A 13,411-nucleotide genomic window follows, 5' to 3' on the forward strand; every position below is an offset into this window, starting at 1 on the left:
GAAGCAGCGCAGGGGCTAAAGACGCAGCTTTGGAGTCAGATGGATTTAGATTAAGATCTTGGGTTCACCATTTTCTAATTATGTGACCTTTGATAAGTTACTTAATATCTCTTAGTTTTCTTATCTGTAAATGAGTATATTACCTTATAGAGTTATTAAGGAAATTAAATAAGATGATGTTTTAAAATATTTCAGTATAGTTCCTGGAAAGGTAAGTACTCAATAACTAATAAATTAATAGTATCTATTTGGTTAGGGATGCATGCTAAATCATTTGGATTCTAAGATCATTGGATGCTAGGACTGAAAGGGAAGAGACCTTTGGTCATTCAGTCATTTTGTTGTACAGATAAACTATAAAGTCCCTTAGAAGTTAAGTGACCCTAATTGAGATCTATAGCTCCTCCATACAGAGCCTGGCTTCATACCCAAGTTTCCCAGTTCCTTTGAACTACATTCTTTGTGTCCTTGTAAGATGAATGAAGCCAAAACTGTTTCTATGTGTTTCTCATGAAACTACTTCTAGGAATGTTCTGGCATCTACATAAACTTGCTTTTCATGTAGATTGTCACCATAGGTGTATGACCTTTTTTAAAGCGTTAGAAACTAAGATATATCAAATAATGGCTTAAGAGAAAGTACTTGTAATTTAGTCATCTTAAACTCAGGTTGGATTGATTCCCTGAGGTTTCTCTAAGAAATCTTAAAGTTTTGATAATTTTGCTTTCTTTTTTCCCTAAGACCCTGCCTTCCCTAATTCGGCTCGATTTTCTCTCAAAATGATCCAAAATAAAGTTCTCAGGTATTAAAAATGAAAAGTATTTCATTTTGGATTGTGGTTGCCTTTTTACTACAGTATTTCTATTATTTGAGGATCTATGTGTTTTCAGAATACATTATATAAAATCAGTCCTTACTTTGAAGGAAAATATCACACTGATCTTTTACCTTGAGGCATTTAGAGAAAATATTTAGAACTTATCACTCCCAAGAAGCTTTTACTCTTTTTTTTTTTTTTTGCTCGTTTGGAGACGGAGTTTCGCTCTTGTTGCTCAGGCTGGAGTGCGATGGCATGATCTCGGCTCACTGCAACTTCTGCCTCCCAGGTTCAAGCAACTCTCCTGCCTCAGCCTCCCGAGTAGTAGGGATTACACGTGCCTGCCACCATGCCCGGCTAATTTTTTGTATTTTTAGTAGAGACGGGGGTTTCACCATGTTGGCCAGGCTGGTCTTGAACTCCTGACCTCACGTGATCTGCCTGCCTCTGCCTCCCAAAATGCTGGAATTACAGGCATGAGCCACCACATCCGGCCCGAAGCTTTTACTCTTGTAGGAGCAATGAGAACTATTGTATTACAGCTAGAAAATCACATAGGGCAAGATACAATGGAGTGTTCAGTCATCAAGCCTGGACTTCAAGTGGTAAGGATTCAGAAGAAAGAAATCAGGAAAACCTACAAAAAGGAAAGCAGTCTTGAGCTTAGAAAAAAAGTATAGCATGGCATATCACAGCAGAGGCAAGAAAGGCTGACTAGGACCAAGGAAGACAGGACTTTATACATGGATGTGTCCACATGTGTATGTGTGTATAATGAGAGATATATCAAAATTTAAGAAATCCTTCTACCCATATCTTTTCCAGGCTTTCCTATTTTCCATATTTCACATCTCAGCACCTAAGTATAAGAACTTGCATGGAATAGATACTCAGTAAAACTTAAGTGAATTAAATCATATTTTTAGGGTAACAGCTCCCTGACCCTGCCCACACACATACACCGTCCCATCTGTGACTCTACTGTTATTTGTCCATCTTCTTGCTAACATGAGAACTGCATATTCCTCTAGATTTCCCTGTAGATTTCCCTATTGCAGGGAGCAATAAATAGCACTGCCTTCACCTGCAAGCCCAGGTTGGAACTAGTTTCATCACTAGGGTAATGCCCAACAGTCATAGCCACTGAGCTGACAAGACTGACTTCCCATCTATTCTTCCCCACCCCACCCCCCGCCAACTACATACAGTATCTAGGTACTATAATCAGCAAAAAAAAAAAAAAAGTTTCCCATATAGCTCTCAAGTAATAAATGTCAAATAAATTAGGGGTAAGAGTGACAAGATTTGAGATTCACTGAGTTAATGCAGTTAATGAAATTGTATTTCTCTGCTACATAAACCTGATTAGATAGGAATTATGAGTAGATATGAAGAACATTTAAGAGAATGATTTAGTTTATCTTTGAGGGATTGTTCCCTGTACAATATGATCATTATTTTATCTCTTTATTTCATTCTGTGGTATACAGTTTCTCTAAGAGAACAAGTGAAAATATTTTCCCCCAGTTTTTCAAGTGTTTATTGAGTGGAATTGAAGTTTCACGAACATGTTATATTTATCACATTGTTTTGTGTGCCCACCACTGAGTAACCTACGGGGATATTGATCCTAATTAGAGAATAACATCCTAAGCTATTAAGGCTCTATTTTCCTGGTCACCTAAAAAGCAAAATGTTCATCTTTGTCAGGAGTCAAAGTATTCTACATTAGGGGCTCTTCCTTTCCTAAGAGACCATTCCTGATGTTCTGTGATACTTCAATCCAATGAATGCCTGAAACACTGGATACGATCATAGGTTATCAGTCAGATTTTCTCGAAGGAAACTCAATAATCACACATAGTGCTTTCCTTGGTGAGATTGGGAATGGTATGAATTCCTATCTGACCCTGACTATTTTCAGAAAATAGCAGGAACGCTGTAGCTTCCTATCTCAAAAAAAGGGAGGGTCCAAGATACTATAACTTTAGGGGCATCCCCCCATGCACATACATGGAAGGGCGGCACAAGCATTCTTTGATGCTATCAAACACAGTGAAGAAACAGATGCTGTGAACAGCCCTTACTGTCAAGTACTGATAGGTGTGTATTTCTAATCATTGGGGTGAAAAGTGAGTATCCAGAGTACTCAGAAGAGATTACTCAAGTATTTCCTTATAAACATCAACAGTTTTAAAGTCCAGCTGACTACATTGGCTCAACTCAATATAGAAAATTAATAAAGAAGTCCAAAAAATACCTTCTGGCTTTAGACTATCAGTAGGATAATGGCAATTTGAGCTTTATATTATCCATTGATTACTTATATCACACTGTATATCTGGCAGAGAAGGGATGGAGACCTTTACATTTGAAAAAGAAGCTTTTTTAAAATAACAAAACAACTTATGTTAGAATCTTCTTGTATTGTCTTCAATAACAGAAGGAATAGAAGACAGGGTGGTGATGGTACATCCAAATATATTTAAGTTTATTTTAGAGCCAGAAAGGACCCAAAGCAGTCATGTGCCTGCCTTTTGCCCTCCGCCCCATCTAATCAACATTCTGCAGAAACCACACAAGATTAAATTGGTAATAGTCTCAAGCCAAACATTTGTATGTGTAGTCTAATAAATTAACATATTCTTATATGTTTTTTGACTGTATCTTTGCATTGTCCTTTTCAGTTATATATTTTTCCTTACTGAAAGCTTCCCATCCTTTTCTGCTACAGGATTATAGCTGGACAGACATCCGCTGCCCCTTTGAAAAACGAAGAGATGCAGCATGCGTGTTTTGGGACAATGTAGTATACATTTTGGGAGGCTCTCAGCTTTTCCCAATAAAGCGAATGGACTGCTATAATGTAGTGAAAGATAGCTGGTATTCGAAACTGGGTCCTCCGACACCTCGAGACAGCCTTGCTGCATGTGCTGCAGAAGGCAAAATTTATACATCTGGAGGTTCAGAAGTAGGTAAGAACTTCTTAAGTATTTTGGTTTGGGGCATATGCTTTAAAGCCAAGTATCTTGGCTTTCATATTTAAATAAACAGCTGGTATTATTTGTCCAGATACTTTCTTGGTAATTTAAATATGTGTTTGTCACATTTTAGAGCTCATCTCCCTGAAGGTTTATGTCCATTGCTTTACAAACCATTAAATTACAGAACTTTAGCTTCCTAGATTAATGGCCCATTTTTTTTTATCATAATGAAGCATTAGTTGACATTATCTGAATTATAGTTCTAAATTATTTGGGCTGCATAATATTATTTGTTTTAAAGGTTTCAGAGTTCAACTTATAGACTCTTTAAGAACTAGTTACTATATTCAGGCTTTTAAAATTTGTATTATATTTGCTTTCTTTTTATTAGAAAAAAGAATGCTCTTTTTCATTTGTTTTATTCTTTAAGTTTTTAATGACTGTAGTGGTATTTATGCTTATTGAGCAGAATGGGATGTGGGTGTGGATATAAAAACCTTATTGGATAGTGTGTTAGTGTCCAGTAGTGCTCTTTTTCTAAATGAATAATTTTTCTAAATGAATAGGTGCAGGCTAGATACATAATAGCTTTTGTATGCTTTCATTTTCAAGTAATTTCTTTAGCTTAAATAATGGGCTAATAAAGAAAACTAGGGAGACCGTAAATGGTTATACTTTTGGTCTGCATACTTATGTTTTTACCCTCAACTATATGTCAAATGAATACAAGAAAAATCACTATTTCCTAAATGTAACCATTTCCTCTCTTTAAAAGCATTCTTCACAGACTGTTATAATGTAGAATATTTCAAATACAATAAATCTTAAAGATGATAGACGGTAACTGTTCTGTGGTACTGCAGATAACTTCATTTCTTCAGCCTTTGCTAAGTGTGTTTTTAGCTTAAATAGTAGTTTTTTTTTAATCTACTATATACTATATATTTTCCTATAGTGTCCACCCACTGAACCTACCAAATCAGGAATGTTTAAAAAGTTAAAAATAAGTTATTTTTGGTCATGACCATTGCTTCTTCTAGTTGTTATTTTCTGATCTTTACTTTTCACAGACCTTAGTTGCAACGCAGAATTATAAAGGTGTTGTCGTTTTTAAATCATTTGATATTAGCCCAGAATGGTGGGAGATGAGAAATAGTTTGGTAACTTCTAAAATTTTTTGTCCTTGGGAAGGAAAAAAAAAAGCACTTAATCTTTAATAGTATCATTTCTAAAATTTTTTATTGAACTCCTACAGTGTGTAGAAGTTTCAAAACATGATGAATGTATGTTTTGCCTTTAAATTGTGTAATCAAAATACATCAGAAATATACATCAATATTTTGAGAATATACTCAAGCAGGGACCAGTGTGATTTCAGGATATACCACACTAACTGAGAATAGTTAGGAAATATAATTTTGTTAATGGTGCTGTAGCTATTCCAGAATATTAAATAAGAATATGATCAGATAGTAGTTTTCATATGTTAAGGTATGGGTCTACCATCTGTAAGGAACTATTATGCTTTTCCACTTTATATAAACATTTGAAGTATGGATAATTCCCGTCATGCATAATGGGGCTTGAAGACATATATAAGGCTTCTTATTTAATTTTTCTTTTGAAATCAAATTTATTTTTCTAAAGTTTAATTACCAATAAATTAGTATTTCCAACAGATCATTTTAAGGATGTTTTCCAGGGTCTATACAAACAGGATTATTAGCGTTTTCTTAAACTATTCCTACACTTTGTTGTTGTTGTTGATTGAGTATGAAAATGGCCGTATGACCCTAAATTCTTCCTTCCTTAACTAATAAGATCTACAGTCAGTTCTTTCCAAACCCCCGCACACACTAAAGTTAAGCATGATGGGGCCTTTTTCTTTTACAGGAAACTCAGCTCTGTATTTATTTGAGTGCTATGATACGAGAACTGAAAGCTGGCACACAAAGCCCAGCATGCTGACCCAGCGCTGCAGCCATGGGATGGTGGAAGCCAATGGCCTAATCTATGTTTGTGGTGGAAGTTTAGGAAACAATGTTTCTGGGAGAGTGCTTAATTCCTGTGAAGTTTATGATCCTGCCACAGAAACGTATGTATCTATTTAAAATTTATTTTACAGTTAACTGTATTCTATAAGCTCTGTAGGAGATGTCAAAAGACCAGAGGAACCCAACAGAAGAATTTTGTCCTTGAGTGAAGAGTGTATATAAACTTTTGAGTGTGCTAGGGTCAGTGGCATGTTTATGACCTGGACCTTTCCCTTACACCAGAAATGGCTTGAACTTACACCCCATGGGAACCTCTTTCTTTCTGGTTCTGCGTGCAATAAATGCCTGTGAATGAGACACATCTGATTGATTCATCAACTCATAAAATGTTTTTGTTTGAGCGGTCAGGAAATGTAGAGGAGGAGGGGGGAGTTTATGACCAGCAATAAATTTGTCCTTAAGTAGAAATATTAGATATTGGCTCATGGCATTAATAAATCATGCCTCCCTAGTTCTTTTTAGGTGTAAACTTCCTAAGTACGTTTAGATTCATGTTTATTAAATAAAATTATTCTTAAATCAACTGCTTTTAAAAAGGCAAAGTGTGTCAAAAAGGTAAAATGCTAAAGAAGTAACTGGTTAGCCAGTTTTTCTGACCTTGTAGTTAATGATGGAACACATTCAATGTAGCCAAAGGAAATGTGCTAATCATTGAATAATGGAGAGGGCATGAGGGCACGGGTTGTGAGTAGTGACATTAAAGCTGATGAGGACATAAAACAGATGATACCCTAGTCGTACCTTTTATGGAAACATCCAAAGAGCTTTGATAAGAAAAGTCACTTGATCATATGGCTGGATTGCCCATTGTTCTTCCCTTACTAGAACAAGTTACTGGGTGAATACGTTCACTAAAATGCTATGCCAGAGTTGCATCAAAACTCTCGTGCTTGAAGTTTTATATTTAGGAAATATTGCCAAACTACAAAACATGGAAGTCTTCAACTCCAGCTACTGCTTTTTTTAAAATTAAGAAATAAGAGGCCAGGCATGGTGGCTCATGCCTATAATTCCAGCACTTTGGGAGGCTGAGGCAGGCAGATCACTTGAGGTCAGGAGTATGAGATCAGCCTGGCCAACATGGCAAAATCCCGTCTCTACTAAAAATACAAAAACTAGCTGGGTGTTGTGGCGCGTGCCTGTAATCCACTACTGGGGAGGCTGAAGCAGGAAAATTGCTTGAACCCGGGAGGCGGAGGTTGCAGTGAGCCAAGATTGTGCCACAGCACTCCGGCCTGGGTGACAGAGCAAGACTCCATCTCAAAAAATAAATAAATAAATAAATAAAATAAGAGCTTAATTATAAAATATGATTAATTATGTGCATTTAGCTATGATTCCCACATATTTTTAAAAGATTTAAGGAAGCATAATCAATAACTTCTTTCCAATGCAAATAATAGAAAAGCAAGTTGTCTTGAAATTTGTCTTTTGCTAAAGATGTTTACCAACTTTGCTCCCTTTTATGTGAACCTCTACCTTACTTCCCATAAACCCTAGGCTCAAAAAGTGTTACAGCATACTAGTTGGAAAACTGATTCATTCTGCTAATTATTTTTTATTTCTAAAAAATCTCTTAAAAGAGAAGCCATAACCATAAAAACTCCAGGTTTCTAAATTTTTACATCTTTATTCAGGCACTATCAATGTAAATTAATATTGATTTTTTACTTACTTTTTTGTTCAAAGTAAAAATATAAAGGAGTTCTGCAGCTTCTGTATTTTTTAAAACTAGGTGAATATTCAGTTTCAGGAATATTTAAAAACTTACAAGACCTAGCATTTCTTTCATTTTATATATATTGAGCCTAAATTTGAATTCTCTATGTTCCCTTCAATGCCCTTCAATTTTCACAAATGAAAAGCTAGTGTGAATATAATTATCCAACTCTCAAAATAAATGTTATATTATTTCCTTTTAAAAATGTTACCTAGTCCAGGCGTGGTGGTTCATACCTGTAATCCCAGCACTTTGGGAGGCCGAGGCTGGTGGATCGTCTAAGGTCAGGAGTTCGAGACCAGCCTGACCAACATGGTGAAACTCTGTCTCATCTAAAAATACCAAAAAAAATTAGCCGGGCGTGGTGGCGCGTGCCTGTAATCCCAGCTATTCAGGAGGCTGAGGCAGGAGAATCGTTTGAACCCGGGAGGTGGAGGTTGTAGTGAGCTGAGATCGCGCCATTGCACTGCAGCCCGGGCAACAAGAGCGAAACTCTGTCTCAAAAACAAAAACAAAAATAAAAACAAAAAGTTATCTAGCCAGCCAAGTTTTTTTTAATAAGAATTTCTTCCCAATTTTGACATTTTAAGTGTTTGATAATTAGAATGTGTTTAATTGGAAGCTGAAAAACTAAGCCTATGGACCATAGAAACACAAATAACACATGTTGTCACTCATGTGGGAGCTAAAAATGTTGATCTCATGGAGGTAGAGAGTAGAATGATGGTTACCAGAGGTTGGTTAACAAGTACAGAAATACAGTTAGATAGGATAAGTTCTAATATTCAGTAGTACAGTAGGGAGACTATAGTTAACAATAATTTATTGTATATTTCAAAATAGCTAGAGAAGAATTGGAATGTTCCCAACACAAAGAAAAGATATTCCTCAGCAGCAACATGGGAGGCCTGGGTTCCTTCCCTAGCCCAAAAAGAAACAAAAGGAAAGATAAATGTTTCAGGTGCTGGATATCCCAGTTACTCTGACTTGATCATTACACATTGTATACATGTGTCAAAATATCACAGGTACCATAAAAATATGTACATGTATTATGTATCACATTTTTAAAATCAGTTTTAAAAAAGATGGAGAGGAGCAGAAGCTCATAATAAAGTAACTGAAGAAAGAAAGAAATTATGTCTATGGAAACAATGTGACACAGTTTGAGCGGTCAGAATTTTAAGAAATGACTTTTTTTTTTTTTTTTTTTTTTTTGTGAGACGGAGTCTCACTCTGTCACCATGCTGGAATGCAGTGGCACGATCTCAGCTCACTGCAACTTCTGCCTCCCAGGTTCAAGCGATTCTCCTGCCTCAGCCTCCTGAGTAGCTGGGATTACAGGCGCACGCCACCACACGGGCTAATTTTTGTATTTTCAGTAGAGACGGGGTTTCACCATGTTGGCCAGGATGGCCTCCATCTCTTGACCTTGTGATCTGCCCACCTTGGCCTCCCAAAGTGCTGGGATTACAGGCGAAAAAACGCTTCTAAACATTAAACTTCAGATTGCAGATAGCAGGGACCTAGTATGTACTCTGCATGTGAATTATAGGAGGAAGGGGAATTTGTGAAAATTTTTTCTAAACCTTCAGGAGATTTAGATATACATAAAGACATGCTGTCTTTTTATATCATTAACATTATATTTGGAGAAGAAAGTGGTATGTAAATGGAATTTTTCCAAGTCAGATACTGTGTTTTAATGCATGATGATAGCTGAGTCTATAAATCTCACTACGAGCAGGGCAGTGAAGACCTAGTTTTTACTGCTGTCCCACTTCCGAGCTGTATGCCGGTCAGTTCACCTGGATGAGCGTGTGTGTTTTTCCTAAAAACAGGAGCCATGCTGTCCACCTCACCTTAACAGAGAACTTTGAAAATGAGAGTGGTGACTGTCAAACCATTTTTAAAACAATACATAAATGTAAGACAAAAGAATTGTTAATATTTCAGAGTTAATCATTGTGCCTTAATTATGTTTTATAAAGTTGAATTCATCAAATTGTTTTTTGTTTTTTGAGACGGAGTCTGCCTCTGTCGCCCAGGCTGCAGTGCAGTGGCGCGATCTCAGCTCACTGCAAGCTCCGCCTCCTGGGTTCACACCATTCTCCTGCCTCAGCCTCCCGAGTAGCTGGGACTACAGGCGCCCGCCGCCACGCCTGGCTAATTTTTTGTATTTTTAATAGAGACGGGGTTTCACCGTGTTAGCCAGGATGGTCTCAATCGCCTGACCTCATGATCCGCCTGCCTCGGCCTCCCAACGTGGTGGGATTACAGGCGTGAGCCACCGCGCCCGGCCGGCCATCAAATTATTTTAAAGAAGAGATATAAACAATAATTATAGAGAGTTACTCTTATGCCAAGTTTCCCTTTTGTTGTTGTCCTTACTGTTGTTTGGCGTCTCTTGGTTTAAGTTAGCTGCTAAAAGCACAAGCCTGTGTGCCAGTACCACCTTCACAATCACAAATGTCAGTCTTGGGAGTGTATGCAGAAGAATGTATTAAATCTCAGAAAAAAATAACTAAACTCGATTGTCTGTGTATATATGCATAATGCTGCAACCTGTGAATTAATATCCTTTAACACTTGGGTCCACATTTATATTCTCAGTTTCATTATTTATATATTAGTGGCTGTGAACAGAGCAACATGAGGTATTAAACTTGACAGAATGATAGTACTTTTTTGTTACCAGAGCAGCATAAAGTTCTTAGTGTAGATTTAAAGATGGACATGTGAATAGTAACAGATACTATTAATTTCCTGATTGCCTGAGGCCCATTATAAGTTTGTGTTTTACTTACGCATATATAAATAATAATTAAAGCTAGGTATGATAGAACTAGTTAATATTTCCTGCCAGCAGAGGTGTGAAGAAAGAAAAAAGAATTATTTATCTTCTAAGCATCTTCCTCTTCTTTTTTGTTCCCATATTACAAGTTTTTATGAACCTCAGGAAATGGATTTCCTCTAAAAACGTGTTTTTTAATAGATATCCTCATTTTCTTATATCCTATCAGAATTGAAAGGAATAAAATCCATGTTTTCCCCGTGTATTAATAAATTACCCATAATCATTGTTCAACTTTTGTTTTCTACCCTTCTAGACATTTTGTGCGTATATGTACACATATGTGAGTAGTAAATGAGCACTTAATTAGAATAATAGACCTTTCTCATTAGTATGAGTTCTTTTACTTCCTGTAAACAAGCACACTAAAAACTTTAATTTTTTCAGATGGACTGAGCTGTGTCCAATGATTGAAGCCAGGAAGAATCATGGGCTGGTATTTGTAAAAGACAAGATATTTGCTGTGGGTGGTCAGAATGGTTTAGGTATGTGATGTTAATTCACTGTTCCACTTTCCTGATGAGTTTGCTGATACTTCCTTAAATTATTGAAGCATTTTTAAAAAATCTAGATAGAAGCATTTACCATGTATATTATTATATCTATTTTTATACTTTCTGGGAATTAACATACTTGATAAAATATCGCAGGATGTTAAACATTCCTGTTTATGAAATGTCGCAGTAGTCACCAGTCATTGTGACAATTTTAGATGGCTCCTATACATTCCCAGATACCTCCTGGGGAATGATGTCGCACCAGCTTAAGAACGATTGAGCAATAGAAATATGTGAACTTTAAAAAACCTTTAAAAACTTTTAAAATACAAGTTTTAAGGCTTGTATCCAGGTCCTAAATGGTAAAGTTTCCTAAATATTTTTAAACATTGCATGAAAATATCAATATTGTAATTTTTAAATGACTAAATTTGGCATTTTGTATCTTAAATAATTGTCTTAAATGAAAGGGAGTCGGAACTGAATCTAGACACAAGCTTCAATTTAGTCAGTACATTTAAGCATCACTTAAGTGTAACAGTAACTTCTTTTCCTTCTTCTGTCCCTGTCCATTGCTATTTTCCATAAAGTGCTACAAGGAGGAAAAAGAAGGACATTTGAGTAATTATAATCAAAGTTAATCGGAGGGGAAGTCACTGATCGGTTTATTTTGCATTTTTCCAGAATAGATAAAACATGTTTAATTTTGTAGAAAAAAAATCAATATTTAAAAAGAAATATTAAATGTCTATTGTGTTAAAATAAGAGTAAGAATTTAGGTGGTGGCTATGTGGACATTCACTGTAAAATTATTACAGTTTTTCTGTGTGTTTGAAATTTTTCACAATAAAATATTGGAAAAATACAAAAAGTTATTACTTTAAGAAACCTTAGAATTGTTGATATAGTTTTTCATGTTGTTCATGTTTTATTCTTTTGAAGGTGGTCTGGACAATGTGGAATATTACGATATTAAGTTGAACGAATGGAAGATGGTCTCACCAATGCCATGGAAGGGTGTAACAGTGAAATGTGCAGCAGTTGGCTCTATAGTTTATGTCTTGGCTGGTTTTCAGGGTGTTGGTCGATTAGGACACATTCTCGAATATAATACCGAAACAGACAAATGGGTTGCCAACTCCAAAGTTCGTGCTTTTCCAGTCACAAGTTGTTTAATTTGTGTTGTCGATACTTGTGGAGCAAATGAAGAGACCCTTGAAACATGAAAAATGAGTGGACTTCAGACTCATCAGAGACTCTAAAATATAGCCACCAGTGCTTTGTTCCAGGAGTTTGGTGACAAAGTTTTGGTTTGGTGTTTTGGTAAAGAAAGTTTCAAGTGAAATGAGGTTCCTATAAAATAGATGTTTCTTTTATATGGATTTCCTTAATTCAAAGATCATATTTTAGCTGGCCACAAAACCAAGAACATATCTAGCAAGAAAACTTGAAAAAGTATAAGCATTTGTTAAAAATATGAATTTCTTGAATGAATTTCACATTTGTAACTATGATTTTGGCAGAATAGAAGATTGGCTCATCAGTGAAGCACAGTATCTTAGCTCTAGATTCTATTTTCATGCATCACAGAAGTGCTATGCAGTTAGGTCTGTTTGTGCTCAGTCAAGAACTAAGAAATAGTATGAATTGTAAGTCAAGATGGGCAACTCAGATGGAGCAGCTTAGTCTCACATAGTTTGCTTGTCTATTTATTTTATTTAGTGCCAAATGTATTCCATTTTAAAAGTAAGCCAGAGTGAGTCAAGGCATATACACACTTTCTCACAAAACTTCCTAAACAGATTTGGGGGTTTAATATGTCCAACTCCTCATGAAATATATTCAATCCACTTAAATATATTCCATCTTTTTAACATAAAATGTAAAGCTTAGCACCCATTATTAATTTATGTCTCTGTTTTATCCAGTGGTTAAAAAAGGATTCTGCCTCTTTAGTCCTCACTGTTAAATAAAATCCAATCATAGTAAGTGATTAACTAGCAAAAGGTAAAGCTATTTATAGCAAATTTCTAGATCATTAGAAAAGCACTGGTAGTTGTACAATATCAGTGTTGACTTTGAACTTCTTTAACAAGATCATGAATTCTTTTCCCTTAGCCAAAATATGAAATATTTAACCTAGTTGTCTCTAAAAGTTTTGTAATCATGAGTTAAATATATGTCATCTCCTATTCATTGCTTTTATGTGATCAATAAATCTTTTACAAACGCAACTACTCATTTCCTTCCTAGTAATACTTTGCCTTTTTCACTGTGTATGGAATGAAACATGTAAAGCTGTCACAATCAATGTTTTTATCTGATAATATTAAATATTTTTTAACTTAAAATAGGCCACTCAGTTTGTTCTTCAAGTATTTTAGGTAATGGTTGTTTTTAGAATTTGTGAACCAGTGTCTCTTAATTTTCACTTTTCTTTATATAGAGGTTATAATAGTCTTAAACCCTAAAAATGTTTAAATC

General features: G+C 35.6%; 1 protein-coding gene across 8 annotated transcripts in view; it reads left to right on the forward strand.

The window, feature by feature from the left end:
- Positions 1-13,278, forward strand: part of KLHL7 (kelch like family member 7) — a 69,705-nt gene extending 56,427 nt beyond the window's left edge. For 7 of the 8 annotated variants that reach the window (XM_527686.8, XM_001155436.7, XM_054687428.2 and 4 more), the window contains 4 exons: positions 3,553-3,793; positions 5,696-5,897; positions 10,818-10,915; positions 11,870-13,278. In XM_527686.8, coding sequence (XP_527686.2) covers positions 3,553-3,793; positions 5,696-5,897; positions 10,818-10,915; positions 11,870-12,153 — 825 coding nt within the window. In that variant the 3' untranslated portion in view covers positions 12,154-13,278. The remainder of the gene's footprint in view (positions 1-3,552; positions 3,794-5,695; positions 5,898-10,817; positions 10,916-11,869) is intronic. The other variant, XR_010158358.1, reaches the window with a different exon arrangement.
- The last annotated feature ends 133 nt before the right edge of the window (positions 13,279-13,411 follow it).

The sequence above is a fragment of the Pan troglodytes genome, chromosome 6 (assembly GCF_028858775.2).
Source record: "Pan troglodytes isolate AG18354 chromosome 6, NHGRI_mPanTro3-v2.0_pri, whole genome shotgun sequence".
NCBI classification, from domain to species: Eukaryota; Metazoa; Chordata; class Mammalia; order Primates; family Hominidae; genus Pan; species Pan troglodytes.